The 19,766-nt window shown below is 32.2% G+C and overlaps 5 protein-coding genes across 5 annotated transcripts; 2 read left to right on the top strand and 3 right to left on the bottom strand.

The window, feature by feature from the left end:
* LOC104714526 (transcription termination factor MTERF2, chloroplastic-like) lies at positions 77–1,919 on the bottom strand. The gene has a single exon (XM_019229732.1). It carries the CDS (start codon positions 1,646–1,648, stop codon positions 248–250), a length of 1,401 nt encoding a protein of 466 aa, XP_019085277.1. The 5' UTR covers positions 1,649–1,919; the 3' UTR covers positions 77–247.
* LOC109126506 lies at positions 3,216–3,792 on the top strand. Its single transcript, XM_019230124.1, has 2 exons — positions 3,216–3,464; positions 3,601–3,792. The coding sequence occupies exons 1-2, from the start codon at positions 3,216–3,218 to the stop codon at positions 3,790–3,792; spliced, it is 441 nt and encodes a 146-aa protein (XP_019085669.1).
* On the top strand, positions 5,451–6,584 carry LOC104716031 (F-box/kelch-repeat protein SKIP6-like). The gene has a single exon (XM_010433378.1). It carries the CDS (start codon positions 5,451–5,453, stop codon positions 6,582–6,584), a length of 1,134 nt encoding a protein of 377 aa, XP_010431680.1.
* Positions 7,312–9,948, bottom strand: LOC104714524 (calcium-dependent protein kinase 19). The gene is made up of 9 exons (XM_010431917.2): positions 9,529–9,948; positions 9,053–9,398; positions 8,750–8,893; positions 8,465–8,617; positions 8,260–8,375; positions 8,022–8,189; positions 7,815–7,942; positions 7,633–7,732; positions 7,312–7,532 (listed from the first exon to the last, which is right to left on the bottom strand). Exons 1-9 carry the CDS (start codon positions 9,946–9,948, stop codon positions 7,440–7,442), a joined length of 1,668 nt encoding a protein of 555 aa, XP_010430219.2. The 3' UTR covers positions 7,312–7,439.
* LOC104714523 lies at positions 14,180–15,030 on the bottom strand. Its single transcript, XM_010431916.2, has one exon. It carries the CDS (start codon positions 14,911–14,913, stop codon positions 14,296–14,298), a length of 618 nt encoding a protein of 205 aa, XP_010430218.1. The 5' UTR covers positions 14,914–15,030; the 3' UTR covers positions 14,180–14,295.

Here is a 19,766-nt window from a genome sequence, read left to right as displayed (position 1 = left end):
TCGGATAAGAATGTGAATGCAAAGTAACACATATCTCCAAGTTTGTAAGTCGCTAAAAGGGTTCAAGGACTCAAAAGATATTGAAAATTACTTTTTGTTATTTTCCAAGTTGGATTGCATATTAAACGAGTCAGATCCACATCAAATTGAGATTACAGAAGTCTATAAATAAAGCTCCTCATTTCACTCCCTCATAAAGATTCATGGACGAATCTAAAACTAACACAAATACAGACCTTAATACTGCTCATTGTAGGACTTCTGACTTTTTCCCATTTTCTCCAGTGAAGATACCCATCAACTCAGGCACCAGCTTGTCGTGCTTCATCACATACCTCTTTATAAACACCTGATCGGTACTTGTCAAAACAGATGACATTGGAGGTGCTTCACTTCCGTATCTCATCAGTCCTTTTGACATAAGAGTTTTGATAACATTACACCTTGGGACAGTCCTCTTCTCCAGACTGTATCCATAAACCTGAGGGATCATAACCAAAGCCTCTAGTGGCCAATTCATCTTCTTCACAATAAACTCAGTTTTCTTCTTCACCGTCTCTGGAGTATAGTCAATGCACTGAGGATACCGCTTGACCATCATAACAAACTCGTCTTTAGTGAATCCTAGGCTTAAAAATGTTTCAATGGAGTTCACTATCTTCTGCTCTGAAGAACAAATACATTTTGGATGCTTCTTCAACAGTGACAGAACCTCATGTTTGAGAAGACCGCACCCTTTAAGTGTTTCAAACGTATTAGTTATCTTCTTCTCTGAGTATGACAAAAACGAAGGCCACTTCTTGAAGATCGTCCATACATCAGCCACACCAAAGCCTAACCTTTTGTAAACATTCACTTTTTCCTCTATAGTCTTATCGCTCATTCTGTAAATAACACGCAGAGCTTCAACAAACTTTGATGTCTCCGGATCAAACCCCATCTCAATAACCTTCTTGAGGGATTCTTCAAACCTTTCTTTACCACAGACAGGTTGGCTATCAGAGATGAGCAATGGAAATAAAAACCTCTGAGCCACACCCAATTCTCTCAAAACAGAAATATTTCTAATCTTGTTCTCCTTATTACCCTGTGGGAAAGAATGACATAACTTTTCATAATTGGAACTCTTATCAGCTTCAATGACGTCTTTAACAAAATCATAGTACACACTTATAGCTTTGTGCCCTCTCTTCCCCAAAATCTTAGGAACTTTAGAAACAATCTCAGTGAGCTCAGAGCTTGAAGCTCCTCTAGACTGCAAAGACTGAAGCTTTGGAGCAACGGACTTCTCAGCATCTAATATAAGCAATCGTGGGTAAACCGTAATGATGCTTGAGATCTGAGATTTAGTAAACCCATAACTTCTCAAAAGACTCAGAACAGAATCAGGATTGACCTTATCCTCGAAACTAACTTTGCTTGAGATTGATTCAGCGACTTTTGTAGTTAAACCCAATGAACCAACGAGGTAAGAGACTGTAAAGTTCTTACCTTTACGACCATCTTGAAGACTCACAACATCAGAAGCAGCACTAGCGGAAGAAGAGAAGGAATTGGACAAAGGTGTTGACTTTTGAACTGAAACACTAAAATTAGGCCATTTCTGCAACTGTACCAATCTTCTTCCATGGAGAATCATAGAACACATGACAACAAAGGGAAAAGCTAATTACCGAACAAGTAAATGAGTGGAAGAGAAGTAAGAAAAGCCACAGTTTGAAGCAATCTCAAAGCTTCTCCAAACTTAGAGTAGACGCGCGAGTCCTGGGAAAGATCGATGAGTGTTCGAGTTCGAAACCCCAAATTCACAAAAATCAAAAATTTGGCGGTGGGGTAAAAAAACTAGGGTTTATGAGCCTTGAAGACAATTGCACGGACAGACATTGAAATGAAACATTGAACTTTAAATTAAAGTTGTCTTCGAAGGTAAATTATTTTGTGCAATTTAGGTTTTAGGTCTTTCACATTATCTAAATTACTAGATTAATATGCGTATTTAGAGGTTCTAAAATAAAATAAAATTTAACAAATAATATAATCTAAGTGTTTTTAGTAAGTAAAAAATATCTATATAAAAGCAAATAGATACGTCTCCAATTTGATATTTGGTGTAAAAGGTGTGATTCTGCGGTTGAAACTATTAATTATATTTTTTTTGAATGTCCTTACTCATGTGAAATTTGATATTTATCTCCGACTCCAGTCTCATCAGAAGGTATTCTATATGAGTTGGTGTACTCGAATTTGGATTTTGTTTTTTGGAGGGATGTCTCTTAAGAGAGTGATCCTGATAAACTTATTCAATTACCATGAGTTATATGGGCAATCTGGAAAGCCATAAATAAAAAGTTTTTCAAGGTTTAGAAATCAATATGAATGATATAATTGCTAGTAAAACTAAATTTATGTTGTAGATAAATTAATAAAATTTATTTGCTCACAACTAGAATATTATAATTACTATTTTAAATATTTCACAAAATAATGATGCAAATACAACAGATAAACAATATAAAATTGTAATATATATCAAATAAATTAAAATACTATAATATTCTAGAATAATTAGTTTTCAAAAAGATATATTGTGAAATACCAAACAATTGTAAAATTAAAAATAACTACTATATCAAACAAAATAACAATAATTTTTATTATTATATTATAATTTTTAGAAAAATGTTGACTCTCCTAGTCAAATATGAAATGGAAAGACTATGAAAAAGACCATAAATGTATGAGCTATGTAGTTAACAAGATTTAGACTTAAGAATGTGTAATAACCTTATAAAAACACCTAATCTACATCATCTTATAAAAACTAAAGTTTTATAAGGTTATTCTATAACATCATCTTATCCTACATGAAATAGAAAGACTATGAAAAAGACCATAAATGTATGAGCTATGTAGTTAACAAAAATTAGATTTAAGAATGTGTAATAACCTTATAAAAACACCTAATCTACATCATCTTATAAAAACTAAAATTTTATAAGGTTATTCTATAACATCATCTTATCAAATATGAAATGGAAAGACTATGAAAAAGACCATAAATGTATGAAGTTAACAAAAACAAAAATTGACAAAGAACTGAAGTAAAGAATATAAACTAATATCACAATTATTTATGAAGATACCTAAATACATCTGTATGTGAAAAGTATATATATTACATATTCATGTAAAGAGAATAAAATAAAATAACAAAGATGGAGAAAGTTCTATTTTGTTTCATATTCTTATTTTTCATCTCCACCCAAAAAATAAACTCTCTTCTTATATTTAGAAAATTTAACATCAAAATTTCAAATCATCTTGCAAGTAACAATAAACTTATGTTCAATTGTGGATCTGGCGAAGGTTTTAAAGCCTTATTTATTTTTCTTCCCTCCAATCAGGAATGGAATAAACGAATCACCGTATTTCCAAAAACTTTGATATGGTGCGACTTATGGAAGGTAACTTATTTCAAAATTTATTTTTATTTTCTTCACATTCTTATAGGTTTCTAAATGTTTCTACAATACTTTCTCATTTTATATTTAAATGGTAGATTTGAAATACATATACTTTTGGTCATCATATTTTTTTCAGGGACCTATTTATATGGAGCATGCAATGTTTAACGTATTTCTCGGGAAACAAAGTTTTATACATAACGTATGTGGGGGTAGAAAACCGAATGAATGTTTCTGGCAAGCGCAAGAAGATGGAATATATGTACGAAATAATTCAGCGGGAACTTTTAAGTTTATGTATAAATGGGATACAAAGGATTTGACATAAATATGATTATAATTAAATATGTTTTTTCTCTTAAAAAATATTATTAGTTTGTCAATATCTAACATATAATAATATTACATTGAGAAAATCTTAAATAAAATAAAGTTCTTTTAATAAGATAGTTTTTCGTTTAAAACCATGATTAAAAAAGCTGTAGTTTATTAATAGTTTTTTTGCTTGGTAAGATCCCTCCTATTAATTGAAAAGTATTTTAACAAAACAACATTAGTTTTGTAAAAAAAAAAACACATCAAAATGCTATTGGAAAAAGATAAATTAATTCATTTGCGTTAGGGGTAAAACAATCATTTCAGTATATTCTAAACGAATAAACGCGCGGATCTTGGGTCGGATTTTGAAATGTTTCAATTTTGATGAGCCTGCTTCATTGCCTATAAAAATTAACTCTCAACTTCCTTTAGAAAATGTTTTCTTGGTAGCTGGTAAAAAAAATGGTTAAGAATATGCAATGTCACATGTTCGATCTGAGTGTGAATCCATACGTTAAGTTAAATAAAATTCAAATTCACAAATCCAACTCGTCAAATTGTGCAAATACATACCTAAGTCGGTATTAAAACACCGTCAACAGCTAAAATTAACGCTCAACAAACAAACAAGAAAACTCCCGTAACAGATTCATATTTGAAAAAGGAATTAGTTTATCCCTACATTTGATTAAAGATTTTCTCCCGTAATATTTATAATCTATACTAGTATTTTTGCAGCACTTTTTGCTTAAAAATATGTTTATGGAAACATTTACCATTGAATACCGTTTAATGCTTAAATTCATATCCAAATTAATTCTCTCTACTCTAAAAAAAAAAAATTAATTCTCTCTACTATCCTTATAACCAAACAGAATAAAAATATTTTAAAAATCCATATATATAATATTCTATAGTTAATATAGGTATATAGAAGATTTATTCCATATTAAAAAAAATTATACTCCTATCATCTTTTTATTTTAAAATTTAAATGTAGTGAATCATATAATACATAAATAAAAATGTGTATTGTTCCTGCATATATTGTGATTTGAATTTTTTAAAACGAACATATATTACTCAATTGATATAAAAAATGTGTGTTCAACATACATATATAGTAAATTTACTGTATATAGTAAATTATATTATTTTAAAAGTATATAATTTATAACTGATATATCGAAACTTAATAAAAAATTTAAAATTATGAATATTTAAACATATTAATTTTTAAAAATAACACAAATGAGTTATATTACATGACGTGTTATATGACATTACATGATTGAATTGATAATACTAAAAAATAAAATATCATTAATATGATACTTCAATATGGGTTAAATCTGATTTAATTAAATATATCAAATCTGATTTAATTAAGATTGTATTAAACAAAATTTGTTGTGCGTTATACCACGAATTATAAACTAAATCACTAAAATTAACAAAAAAGTACATTTGCAAAATTAGTATTAAAATAATATATTAACAAAAAATATTTGCTCTGCGGAGTACCACCGGTCATAATCTAGTAAATAAAAAGAAAACTTTAAATTTTTACAAGTCATAATAGGACATGGTTTTGGAACATGAACCATAGAACCATTATATAAAGTAGTTGTAGTTCCATAGTTGTTCTAAAGTGAATTACAATTAGGTATGACCGGAATGCCACCACAGAGTAAAAGGAGGAAGATGACGACGTCATGGTCGTCGTTGCCAGACGCGGTAGCTGTGAGCTGCATGGCTCGCGTCTCGAGATTGGACCACGCGAACTTATCCCTCGTCTCCAAGAGACACCGCTCTCTCGTACTTTCCCATGAGCTATGTAGCGCGCGATCGCTTATTGGTTGCACCGAGGCATCTTTTTACGTCTGCTTACGCATCTCTCCTGATCCAAACCCGCGTTGGTTCATCCTCCTCACCCGTACTCGCCGGCTAGCGCCAATCCCATCGAACCCTTATCAGGCTCCAGAGTCATCCTCTTTCGTGGTGGTGGATTGGGGACTCTACGTGATCGGTGGACTCATAAAAGGCAAACCCACTTCTGATGTCTGGTTCCTTGATTGTTTCTCTAAGACATGGGACCGTGTCCCGTCCTTGAAAGTGGCTCGTGCTTCCCCAGCAGCAAGTCTCCTAAACGGGAAAATATATGTTTTTGGAGGCTGTGAGGAGTTTGGTTCAAACTGGGCTGAGGTATTTAACCTAAAGACTCAAACTTGGAATACTTTGACTATCCGAGAGATACCCCACGGTATCCACCAAAGTGTGGTGATCGAGCAGAAGGTTTACGCTGTTGATGAGGAGGAACAAAGCTTATACTTCTTGCCAAGTGAAGGTACATGGAGAAAAGGGAAGAAACAGGATTCTAAGCCAGGAAACAGAAACGATTGGTGTGCCATTGGGAACTTGTTGTACTGCCGTGGTACTCGTGGTAGAATACTGTGGTGTGAGCCAGATGAGTTGGATTGGAAAGAGGTGAAAGGTTTGGAAGAGTTTCAACTGTCTCTCTCTGGTTCTATACTGCTCTGTCTGCACTCTGTACCAACCGAGGTCAAATATGATATCAGCAGACTCTGTAGCAACTCTGCTGGGAACATTGTCATCTTTTGGAACGCTCATCTCGGAGTTCCTGAGAGTTTGGAGCTTTGGTCTGCCGAGATTTCAATGGAGAGACGCCAGGGAGACGAGGTTTGGGGGAAGGTTGTCCGGTCAGGTGCTGTTTACAAACTTGAGCCTCTCTCACACTCATATAGTGTTAAGGTCTTATATTCTGCTTCTGTCAATGTCTGAAATTCTTATCTTCTCAAATCTCAAGCCCTACTCTTTAAAACTATTCTTGTTATTTTTGTTTTTCCATCTGCCTATTGCTAACATGTTTTTATATCTTGCAGTTTGTTTTATTCAATCTATCAGGACATATTGAACCCACTTGTATATATTTCTTTGACTTGGTTTTATTGAACTCTGTTCTCAAGCTATATATATATTTGTGTTCTATCTTTCTCTGGCCTTATAAGCTCAACTTATAGATGGCCGTAGGTCAACTCTGGTGGAAAGTTTCCACTGGAAACACTTACACTGTGGACTAGTATATTATCCTAAGCTACCTAACTGACCAAATCATCACATACAGGTTGGCCATCAGAGATGAGCAAAGGGAATAACAATCTCTGAGGCACGCCCAAGTCTCTCAAAACCAATATATTCCTGACTTTATTCTCCTGCCTACTACTACCTTCTGGCAAAGAATGACACAACTTTTTGTACTTAGAACTCTTATCAGCTTCTACAATCTCTTTGACGAAATAATAGTATACACTGATAGTTTTGTCTCCTTTCATTTCCAAGATTTTAGGAACTTTTGAAACAGTCTCAGTGAGCTCAGAGCTTGAAGCTCCTCTTGACTGCAAAAACTTAAGCTTGGGATCGGAGCAACTGACTTCTCAACATCTATGGAATTTGGTTAATTTAGGGAAAAAAAAACCAAAAAAAATTATGTGGAGTATTATTAATTTTGGACAGTTTATTATTATTATCCAAATTACAGAGGAAAATTATGTACTTTGACAAATTTTATAATTTTCACACCAAAAAAAAAAAACAGCCTTTATAAAAAAAAAAAAAAATATTAGGAATATATGGTCCTCAAATGGATTGAACCAATTTCGATTGTTGTGATTTGGATGAGCAACTCTTCTTCATCATATTGCAAAACTCTTGATAATTAATACTTCCATCCTTTTTACAAAAAAAAAAAAACAAACAAAAAATGAATTAGAAAATTTTAAAAATATCACTAACTTAATCAAAATTTAAATTTTTAATAAAATTGACTTACATTATCAGCATCAACTTCTGAAATAATCTCTTTGATCATGGCATCATCTCCCATATTATACTCTTTCATTGCTGTTTCTAACTCATGTCTCGAAATAAACCTACAACAATACATATAATTAATTAGTTAATCCGGGTTAAGTCTGGTTTATGAATTTGGTACATATCGGTTTTCGAACATACCCGCTATTATCCTTATCGAAATGCTGAAAGGCTTTGAATAAATTCTCCTCTCTTTCTACTCTGAACCGGTTCATCGTAGCTGAGATGAACTCAATGTAATCAATCGTACCGTTCCCATCGACATCAGCCTGAACCGAAAACATTAACCAAAATTAATCTAAACCGGTTCATTAACAAGTTATAAAATTAGAAAAGCACAAAACTTACATCTTCCAAGAGTTGCTTAACTTCGGTTTCGGTTAACCTCGAACCGAGTTTTTCCAGTCCGGATTTCAATTCATCGTATGTGATTGTACCGCTCTTATCAGTGTCCATGTTTGCAAACATTGTCTTTAGACCCTTTAGTTCCTCTTCTTTGAGATTTTGCGCGATAAACTAAAACCAAACAAATGAATCAAAACCGATCTAATTTCACCACTGAACCGAATCCTTCAAAGATACTTACTTTCAATGCAAGCTTCTTAAGCTTATTCATAGCTCGAAGTTGCTTCATCCGGGACAAAACCGCGCTATCAATTGGCTTATCAGAAGCTTCACCACCTTCTCGTATCCACGGATGCTCTAAAGAAGAACCAACAAACCGGTTCAATTTCCCTGATTTTAAACATTTAACCGAAACAAAACAGAGTATACTAGTAAGACTTCTTTACCTAGGACTTGAGCTGCAGTAAACCGTTCAGTTGGATCATGTTTTAACATGTTCCTCACCAAATCCTTAGCACTCTCGGAAATCGATGGCCATGGTTCCGACTCAAAATCAATCTCTCCTCTCAAAATCTCCGCAAATATCCCCTTATCACTCTCTGCATGCAATAATGAAAAAATGTAAGAACTAGTACTAAACTAGAGAAAAAGTCACAAAACCAAACCAAGTGATTCAGTTTCGTCAAGGCACAAAGGTAAGCAAAGATAGACCGAAGAAAAAAGCATTTTACCGGCCCAAAATGGAGGAGTGCCACAGAGAAGGATGTAGAGGATAACTCCAGCGCTCCATATATCTATTGCTTTGCCGTAGTTTCTCTTCAGAACTTCTGGTGCAACGTAATATGCACTTCCAACAATGTCTTCGTACACTTTCCCTGAAAAAAATGAATCGGTTTCTCGGGTTTTAGGCAAAAACAGAACCGGAATAATAGTTTCTTGAATAGGAAGAAACAGGGTAAAGATCGTTTCTTAGGGCCCAAGAAAGAAAGGTTATCCTTAATGATAAGCATATTTTCTCATTTTGGCTTATATACCTTCTTCGATGAAGACTGAGACACCAAAATCAGTAGCCTTGAGCATTGAGGAAGCTTCATCTTTACCAGATAACAAGAAGTTTTCGGGTTTAAGGTCGCGATGAATCACACCCATGAAATGACATATCTGTACTACTTTAACCACACTTCTAGTGATCTCAGCGGCTGCTTTCTCTGAGTAGTGCCCTCTTTTAGTGATCTTATCAAAGAGCTCGCCCCCTTCGCAAAGCTCCATTACAAGATGAACACTTTGTCTATCTTCATAAGCTCCTTTGATCTCCACAATGTTTGGTTGTCCTGATAAGTAATGCATTATCTGTATCTCCCTTCTTACATCCTCTCTGTCCTGTCCTCGCAGAAAGTGGAAAAAAAAAAAAAAAAAACTATGGATTCAGCAACAATGTGGATTACCAATATCATAACCTAAAATTCAAATCAAAGCAATGTAAAAATGTGAGGGTTTATAAGGTTCTTGCCTGAGTTCTGATGAGTTTCCTCTTCAAGATGGATTTACAAGCAAAATTCTTGCCTGAAGAGATCTCTGTACATATATACGTTATACCGAATTGGCCACGACCTAATTCGCGACCAAGACTGTACTTCTCCTTAATGTCTTCAAATGGTTTCCCTAAGATCGGCTCTGGTTGCTGCAAGTTGCTTTGTTTTGGATGATTCATTAGCTTTTGTTTTTCTTGAGGCTGAGGAATTGCAAGTGGAAGTGGTAGTTTATGAGGCTGCACCACGATTTGGAAAGTGGCTCTTGGAGCCGTTTGTCTTTGACGTGGTTGCTGTTTTGTTGTTATTTCTCTGCTCTGTAACTCTGTGTTTTGTTCTCCGTTGTTGTCTTGTTTTGGTTTCTTTAGCTTCTTCTTCAGATTGATGCAAAGACATGCCATTCTTATGTTGTATTGAAGAAGGAAATTTTTAGGACATAGCCTTAGATGATGCGTTTAAGCTATTTGTTGGATTTAATAAAAGACACCTAAGCACGTTAGTGTTATATGTTCTATAAGTCAAATGTTAGATACAAATTTTATAAAACCAAAAAGAATATAAATTTTAACAGCTTGCATAATTATATTCTTATTTGTTATTTCTCTATATATATTAAAAAATTATTTTCGTGTGGTGTCTTTGAAATTTTCCATGGACACCAAGAAAATAAAATAGTCTAATGTTTATACAAAGCGAACAATTTAATGGCGCCTTTTTAAGTGGCAGGCATGTTATCATCGCAGGAAGTCTCAAACGTGACATTTGGTTTTCTATTTTGGTGTTTTGGTCTTTAACTTGTAGAAATATTGGTTTTGTGAGTTTTTCCTTTTCAAAGCAGAAAAGAAACCACCAATATAATTAATGTAGCGTCCTCCAGTTCCCTATTAAGATTTGAAACAGTGTGGTCCAAGATGTCTATAAGGTATTGAACATTGAGACATGAAAAACACAGAGGGTTCTTGTGGTGGGGACTAACCTTGGAATAATATAAAGGGTTGGCTTGGAGAAGGAGAGATGCAACATATATAGCTTGGAGTTGTAACTACTCTTTGTTTCATCTCCACAAATCTTTACAATATGTTTGAATACAAATATGTAACATCAATATTAACGCTTAACAAAAAAACAAACAAACAAAAACTCCAATTCATATTCATATTTGAGAAAGGCTTTAGTCTTTTGACTGTTTGCTAAAAAGTACAACCTCTCTAGATTCATATATACGCAGAAGCAGGTTAGCATTTGGCCAGATTCATCGTTGTTGTATCTAAACGTAAAACGTTGTTGCTGCTCAAGACCATTATCTTGTCATATAATCATCTGAAGGAGATTATGTTAATGGAGCGCTCACAAGGGTTCACTTGTCTTTGATCCGGTTTAGGCACAAGAGAAGTGTCTGTGTTTGAAACCCTCTAACAGAATGGGTGGTTCTTCTTCACATCTTGAAACCATTCCCTTAATGTGTCTTCTCGTGACAAACCTGCAGCATAGTAATTTAAGAAATTGGTTTTGGTGGTGAATAATACAAAAAAAGGTTTATGCAGTGAAAAAAAAATGAAATATAGAATACAAAGCATAGGCTTTGTTGAAGCTTTAGGTGACAATATTTGATGATTGAAAACCATTGGCTCTTTGTAAAGATATACTCTTATAATTCGGATGTATAATGTATGTTTAGAATAATTTTTCCCTAGAAGAGCAATTTAAGTAACTATATAAAGTTCTTCGAGAATCTAATTACAACTATAAAGCATCAAGTCAATGAACGTATAATTGTTATTATAGAGAATCATATCAAATACTAAAATTTATCTTACTATAAAAATGTACAATACCACTTTTTAACTTTGCAAGTAATGCAGTAGTGAAATTGATGGACCTAATGTTAATCACTTAATCCATTATTATTGCTAAAAGATTATAAGAGAAACTCTAGAGCGTTTTGTTTTTTTTCTTAAATTAAGTAGTTTCACTTTCGGAAATCTCTATTTTTGGTCCTAACACTTGTCAAAAAAAGGTTCATCTAATTTTCTGTATATGTTTTTTTCTGTCATACATTTGTGGGATGTAATTGAGATCTCTCTCATCAGTTTTCTTTTCTAATTAAAACATAATATTTGCAACAGAAACATGTCGGCAACTAAAAATATAATTAAAGATTCTAAATTATTGTTAAATGAACGGTGAATAGAGAGGTTGGGAAGAGACATGAGAGCATGAAGAGAACTCTCTATTCAAAGGGACCTTTTCTAATAAAGGCAGAGTGACAAAAGAGCCAAAGAGACCCCAAAACATTTTCGGCAAATTTGCCTCTATTATATGCTTTGACACAACAGTCTCCAAACTCATGTCACTCACTCTCATTGATCACTAATTCACTATTATACCCATTACTCCACTGTCTTCCTTAACATTATAATTAGGTATTGATATACGATTCGATAAGGTTTCGATTTTTTTTTTATAAAAAAAAATTTAGGAAAAGAAATGAATTCCCATTATTTATGGTTCGAGTATACGTTAAAGAAACAATGTATGCATTTCACACATATTATAATTGGCAAGTCTTGAATCTATAGTACCCATTGAAATACGCTTCAAGGAGAGACATTGATCAACTATAGTTGATTTAGAAATCACTTGGAACTTATAATAATCAAAGCGTACTAATCGAAACTACGCTGTATGATCAAGTGACCGTATGATATAGTTACACGTAATGTTTGTAAGCATAAATATCCACTTTACTTTGCATATGTAACTCATTTAGTCAAAAGTGAATGTTGGGTCGGTTTGTGTATGTGGGGGACTGGAGGAGTTACACATATTTGGACAAGATAATATTCTTCTTCTCCTATAACCTAACAAAAATACAGAATAGTTTAATTTTTATCTTCTTATTGTAACATTAAAAGATTCATTTAAACTTAGTGGGCTACTGAGTTCTATATCATTTTTTTTCTTATTTGTAAGGATAATTGGCATATTCCCAGAATATTGGTTGTCTTGTCATAATCAAACCATATGTTGCTATTAAGTTATATATGCATCTTTCTACAATATCTTAAAGATATTCAATTAAGGAAAATTAGTTAAATAAAATGAAGGAAACACAATTGTCTAGCTAGTTATGTAATTTAGAGATATTTTTATTACAATACTGATCATGAATTTTCTTTACTTATTTTTAATGTTATACAAGCATAATACATTTTTCAGCAATTTTTATTGTTGTTTAGAAATTATAAGTTTGAAAACCATATTCATATGTGAATGTTTTGGTATGTTGGGTTTGATTGGTAACACAGAACAGTATATTCCATACTACAATAGTATAGGATTACCAATCAAACCATTTAAAAATTGTGTAAATCATCGGTTTTCCTCTCACCATCATCTCATATCATTTTAGTTTTTTTTCTTTAATAGTTTTTTTTTTTTTTTTTTTTTTTTTTTTTTTTTTTTTTTNTTGGAGAGAATATGACACCCATGCATTACCATTTTCACACACTAAACATAACACATTAGTCATTTAGTCGACAAAATTTTTTTTAACAAAACACATTACCATTTTATCATGGACGTGGGTGAATAAATTAGTATTACAAAACTATAATATCATGGACGTGGATATCATAAGTGCATTTTAATCTTTTATAGTTTTATTCATCCAACCAAATTATGTAATTATCTTATGTGTACCGTGATAAATAGCACTGAACGTTTAATTATGTACGTCATCTTTTCCAAATGAAGATTTATAAGATGTACCCTCAAAGCTTTACAATTTCTACAGTTAGTGAGACATATATGTTGAAAATATATTTTTGTAACTTACATTGATTCGTCTTATACTCTTATTCATATTATAAACACTCCATTTGCATTTTATGATGTTGTAAAGTAGAATCTACGTATGTATATCAAATGTTTAAATATATAATATGGTATTGTTCGTGCATTGCAAATTTACTGAAAGCGGTATTCTCAAATTATTAGTATTTTTTAATCATAATGATCTACTTAACAACAAAAATGTCTAAATTCATTAATTAGTGATCCATTAAAAATTATTAATTTTTAATGGATCCTTTGTAATATATGCTAAGCCATTGATTCACCATCATGGTCTTTGCTGATAAAAAAGACAAATAAAACTAAAAAAAAAATAGTGTCTTCTTCTGGCTCGTGAAGTGCCCACTTTGGAGTGGATTCTTTGGACTGTTTACATAAATTATGTTTCAAGGACACATCTGTTCTTGCTATTATACAACTTCCCTTTCCACATGATATCAATTACTTAATTTGATTATACCTAAAGGCTCATTAATAGTCTAACATTTATAATCAGATTATTAAATTTATATCTAAGTAAGCCTGGAGCGTTATAATACTTCATGACAGCATCTGATCTTCATTAATCATGGAATTATAATTGTGGGAATAAATAAAACTACTTATTACTCTAATCCAGATGATTTTATCTTTTATATGTCGTTTTCTTCTAGTATGTTTTTAAAAATTCATGTTGCACTTATAATTTATATAACTCCCAGCTAATTAAACTAAATTAAAGACAAAATTATTTCTGAAATTTAAAATATACTTATAGACAAAACAACAACATACGAGGAACTTGAAATTTTCGGCCTCGTTCATTAAAAAAAAAAAAAATTGCAAAAATTACTTTTATACTGACAAAAACAAGTAATTTTAATTGAAATCTAAAATATTAATTAACTTTTTACTTAGCCGTAGAACCCTGTTTGGCTCCAAATCGCGTCACGAACGCGTCTTAGTTCTCTGCCTTTGAGAGTCCTTCCGACGCCTTCAAACACCGACGCGCCGCCGTCTACACCTCCGATCTTCCTGCTCCGTCGTGCTTGACTCTTAGCAACGTACTCATGCGGCGGCATCATCATCCTAGACTCCTCTTCATCATCGTCCTCGTCCAACTCGTGTATCGACTCAACCGAGTCGACTCGGTATATCTTACTCCAGTCCGGCACGTTTACCGGCGCAGACGACGCCAGCTTCCTCCGGTTTTCTTCATCTCCTCCGTCGTTTATCTGCTGCACGATGATCGGCGACGAAGACGGCGGCGGCGCAGCCAAAGAGTTCTCGAAAGCCAGCGACAACCCTCCCACGCGCCCGTTTTTTCCCAAGGTAGCGCGTAAGTTCCACGCGTGGTATGCCTCGTCTGACTCGGCGGTGGTGACGTGAATGACCGCCGGTGACCAGATGTCTTCCTCGGCGAGCTCTAGTTCGTCGGTGACGGAAGAACCGTGACTGTCACCGTAACCGTAGCTTCCAAGGTATCGATCGCTTCTGCTCATCGTCGTCGTCGGCTTACGACCCTTTGCCATGCAACTGCTTCACCCTCCTCTTAATCTCTAAACTTAATCAATGATTAGTTTCAATTTTAATTACTTAACAAAAAAAAAATTTAACCATTAGATTAGGGATTAATTAATTAGAGATTTTGCTATAAGGTTCAGACCGAGTGAAATGGAGGAGTATTTATAGCATCTGTGAGCAGAAGACTACAAAAGAATGTGACAGAATACAGAAAATAAAATTTTAAATACGGCACCTATGTTATGTATTTCTTACAAAAGTATCCCTATATTTAATATATAGAGTTTTAAAACCCAAAATTCGTCCTTTTCCAAAAAAACAAAAATATATTCTTGGATGATCGATCCTATAGCTACATTTAGTAAAAATATAACTAAGTTAGAAGGCAATAGTTTTTTTTTTCTATGCTGAGGATTTATTCCAAATATTCTATGGTGTCGTTTTAACACTTTTGACACAGAGTTTACTTATTAATTTGAAACTTCATTATGTTTCACATTTCTATTAACATAAATTAGGGACTTATCTAAAATTATATTGAAATGATAATGAGTCTTCTAAAATTATATTATTCGAAAACTAAATAGAATTAAAATTTCAAATTTTGGTTTGAGTTCAAGTGTAAGAAAATTAATGAAAAGATGAAGTTTTGCATAAACAAACCTTGGAATATATTGGAAGGAATATGTTGCGCTCAATAAATGTCCTTAATATTCGGTCATCTTACAAAAATCGAATTTTAATTTCAACCATCTGTTTTTTGTATTTTGGTCAAATCAAAAGTGGAATCTATATATATGTGTGAGTTTATGCAACTTCAAAAGTTAATAAGCATTTTGGTGTATTAATAGAATTATTGAATAACAAAAGCAAGAAAGCTCCACTTGTAAAATTTTGCGACGTACTTTGTACAAAATATAGAGACCCCACTCTGGTCACATTGAACGGCTGAGAATGAGAGACAATAGTATCAGACAGGTTTTAGTAACATAACAGTTACAACTTACAAACTTACACATTATTTTATTTTTTATATATTCTATCCAAAAGTAGCAATTGGATAAAATTTGAATTTAAATATATAGTAACACAAAAATATTAACAAAAACAACTACACTACAAATGTTGATCAATTACACAATCCTTTATATATATGGGTTTTTTCTCATTAATTATATCATCAATTATTGTGGCCTATCTCGTAATACACAAACTAAAGAACAATCATCTACTTACATGTGTGCAAAATTACATGCAACACGGCGAACGATTCTATTTGCATTATTTAGGGGTGGTATTGGTTTGAGATTTATGAAGATTTTTTAAGAGTTCAATAAAATCATTAAAAGTGAATAAGTGAATGATTGTTGAAGATTGATAGAGAGTTTTGTGGATTAGTTTTCTAAAATCTTGTAAAGTCTCCAAACAATCCCTGTATTTTTGTGATACTTTCCATGACTTTATTTTCTAAAGAAAGTTTTTAAAATCATGAACCAATAACATAATAATTGAACTCATTAACAATCCTAGATTCTTTTGTTTTAACTGAATAACACAAAACTTTTAATGACTTTATAAAAGTCTGAATCCAATAACCCAAATTTTTTAAGATTTTAAATGACTTTTTACAAATCACAAACTAATAACACTAAACTTTAACAGAGTTTAACAAAGTCTTGTTTTAATAACAACAGATTCTACATAACATCTAAAATCTTTAAAACTTTATTCAAATCTCAAACCAATACCCCCCACTTAATTTGTTTTTTTATGCAACAACTTAATTTAGACATTTCCACAATTGTAGTATTAATTGAAACATTAGGAAAGTTACGCAAAAAAAAAAAAATATTTAACTATATCAACACATCAGTGTAATATGAATTAGCTTATCCAGGTTATTATTTTCAACAAGAAAAAAAAATTATCAAAGAATTATTTTACTATAAATAAATTTTAAAATGTTATAAGCTTATATTATTTGGATGATACAGCATGACTTTTGGACGATAACACATCTTACAGCTACTGCATACATATTATACTTTAACTTTGAAGGGAACTAATTTTGAGTTTTATGAATTTTTTGGTGTCAGCGTAGTACTTGTATTTTTGTGAGATGAAACGGTCAGTGTGTTGTTATTAGTCCTAGTTGTTATCACTCAGTGTCCCACAATAATAAGCCCCACCACAAATTATAGTATCATATTATCGTATATATAAATAAATATATATATATATATATATCTTCATAGTTCATATTTCACAATAGTATTTATTATATTTCTTATAGATTGTAAAAATATTGAATTGCTGTCAACAAAGATAGGCCGTAGGCATGCATACAAGTGCAAACTGCAGAGGATCATACCTAGCTTTGTTTTTAGACGTACCAAACAATTGAATTGATCTTGAATTCTTGATCATATATATATAGGCTCATGAATATTTTTGAAGGAAACCATAAATAATCTTTATTTCAGCTGAAGAAAAAAAAATCTTAATTTATTATACCTTTGGTTTTAATTTTCCTTTTTGCATTGATGCTCATCTTACATTTTCAATTAATTCACAGTTTATTTTTCAAAAGAAAACATACGGGTCTGATTGGTAAATTTTTCAAAAGCTGTAAACTTTTAATGAATAGTGCAAAGCTGTAAGAAAAAAGTTTAAGTGAAAGCTGTACAAAGAAAATTGAGAATAAAGCTTTTAATAAAGTTTTTGGTAAAGTTTTTGTGATTGGTAAACTTTAAAACTGTATATTTGTACAGCTTTGTACCGCTTTGTAAAGTGATTACTAATCAATACCACAATCTTTGTCCTCTTTATCCCACATTTTGTAGAAATTAGAAAGGCGTAGGTAGGGATCCTAGTCCCTCCATCTTGCATTGCTTTATTCTATTCATTAATAGTCGTAAATTTAAAGTACAAAAGTGATTGCAAGTGCAACTAATGAAAAGACACCATTTTCTATAAAATATTTTTTTTTGTGACCTATAATTCTTTATGAATTTTGTTTGTAGAATTTTAGCTTCATGTTAATACTTAATAAGTTAATAGTAATACCATCTCGAGTGACCTGCAAACATAAAGACAGTTTTCTCCTCATGCATGAATGTCTAACTATATTAAGTGAGAACAGAAAACACCGTATAACAAACGTTAAAAGTACTTTACGCAGACACGAATCCTTTATTAGTTTACAATGTTAGCTAATTTAGGTGGCCAAATAAAGCTCACTAATCCCACTATTTTAGTTCAATGAATGAATGATTCCTTTAATGATTGCAACTAATAAATTAATCTTTTATCATGTAATAAAGAATCTTACTTACTAGTAATATTTTGCTTTTTCAAAACTAAAAATTAAAGGAGACTCATGATCATGTTAAACTTATGACATGCTACCGCTTTTACCATTTTTATTAACAGAAACCAACCAACCACCAAAATCACAATTAAAAGTTTGAACTCTAGTCGACTAGTGAATGTCGATCACTAGTAATCTAGTAGTATTTTTTAAGATACATAATAAATATTTAATGATTAATTGGATTACCATGATATAGTTTTGCTAACTCTTAAGCTATAAGCATTGGTTGTCAAGAACTATAAAGAGAAAATGATTGGCCATGTGAAAAGCCGTAAGGCAGGCCAAGATTGGATCTGTAGATTCCCTCGATCATTAGCCAACCAATGAACAAACAAACTTAGAGATTACATAATATGTATGCATGAGAAACGTACAAAAAAATATAGTATAATATAGATGAATGATTTTATTTTTAATAAAGTGTACTCCACTATTTTTATAAAAGAGACATCTTTGGGGGAAAGAAAGAAGACATCCAACAAAGTTGGAACAACCCATTTAGACTGACCGGTAATTTGCTATTTTGACTCAGATTGACAACATTTTCGATCGTGATATCATTTAATAGTATAGAGAATAAGATTTTCAAATCTGAAATTTTAAGATAACGTTTAAACCTTTGCCTAAGATTTTTCTTTTTATGGTCGATCAAATTAACTAGCAATGTCCTTGTCTCCATTAGTATTGGGATTGTTTTCTTTAAGGGATCTGAAAACTGAACTCGTTATCGGATTCTTTAGGTTTTGGGGGGGTTTTCTCTGCCACTCACCCATCGGCCCAAATATTTTTTGCTTGATCGAATTTTTTTTTTCCTTTTTCTTTTTGTTTGAAAAACAACATAGATGATGGATTTAGGTTTTTATTTATGAATATAATATAGCTCATGTTGATTGGACTGGCAACTGAGATGGAGCTAAAGAAAGACTTCTTGACAATTCCATGCATGGAGTGTTTAGTGCTCTCGGGTGCGGGACGATCATGTTAGTTACTCAACTTTGTGACAATGAAGATATCAAATGTAAGTATAATCATATTATTTCTTCAAAACCATCCAAAACTTGTCGAGGGCAAAGCGAAAACATATGTGATTTATAAAAGTAACTTTTATAAGCGACAAAGAAAATGACAATATCTTAGCTCACTCACAACCTTACATGTCTATGTATGTTCGAAAAAGAATCATAATCTCAACTGCCATAACAAAATCCAATCATTTCAAAATGACAAAATTAAAATAGTACATTGAAGTTATACATTTTGTCTATAGAATATTGACATCACATCATAAAATACTTTATTTTTAATAAAGTGTGTGATACAAATTAATTATAACTTTCAAGATAAAAAAGACTCTAAGTTCACGTCATTTTTGCTTTCATCTGTTTTTGCATATGTTATGATTTTGATTTATCAAATTGTGGGCATTGTTAAGCCCATTAATAGTCCAGCTCCAGCACAAATGCTCTTATCTTGCCAAAAGCAGCAAAG

Source organism: Camelina sativa, chromosome 9 (genome assembly GCF_000633955.1).
Source record: "Camelina sativa cultivar DH55 chromosome 9, Cs, whole genome shotgun sequence".
Classification (NCBI taxonomy): Eukaryota; Viridiplantae; Streptophyta; class Magnoliopsida; order Brassicales; family Brassicaceae; genus Camelina; species Camelina sativa.
The sequence above is the reverse complement of the archived record's forward strand: the minus strand, read 5'-3'. Positions and strand labels throughout refer to the sequence as shown.

What these genes read in the sequence shown, in the direction of transcription:
- LOC104714526 (XM_019229732.1), bottom strand. Translation starts at nt 1,648, where the DNA reads ATGTGTTCTATGATTCTCCATGGAAGAAGATTGGTACAGTTGCAGAAA.
- LOC104714523 (XM_010431916.2), bottom strand. Translation starts at nt 14,913, where the DNA reads ATGGCAAAGGGTCGTAAGCCGACGACGACGATGAGCAGAAGCGATCGA.
- LOC109126506 (XM_019230124.1), top strand. Translation starts at nt 3,216, where the DNA reads ATGGAGAAAGTTCTATTTTGTTTCATATTCTTATTTTTCATCTCCACC. An exon ending in TATGGTGCGACTTATGGAAG is followed by an intron (nt 3,465 to 3,600) that starts GTAACTTATTTC and finishes TATTTTTTTCAG; the next exon opens with GGACCTATTTATATGGAGCA.
- LOC104716031 (XM_010433378.1), top strand. Translation starts at nt 5,451, where the DNA reads ATGACCGGAATGCCACCACAGAGTAAAAGGAGGAAGATGACGACGTCA.
- LOC104714524 (XM_010431917.2), bottom strand. Translation starts at nt 9,948, where the DNA reads ATGGCATGTCTTTGCATCAATCTGAAGAAGAAGCTAAAGAAACCAAAA. An exon ending in TACTGCAGCTCAAGTCCTAG is followed by an intron (nt 8,376 to 8,464) that starts GTAAAGAAGTCT and finishes GTTCTTCTTTAG; the next exon opens with AGCATCCGTGGATACGAGAA. An exon ending in CAGAAGTTGATGCTGATAAT is followed by an intron (nt 7,533 to 7,632) that starts GTAAGTCAATTT and finishes TTTTGTAAAAAG; the next exon opens with GATGGAAGTATTAATTATCA.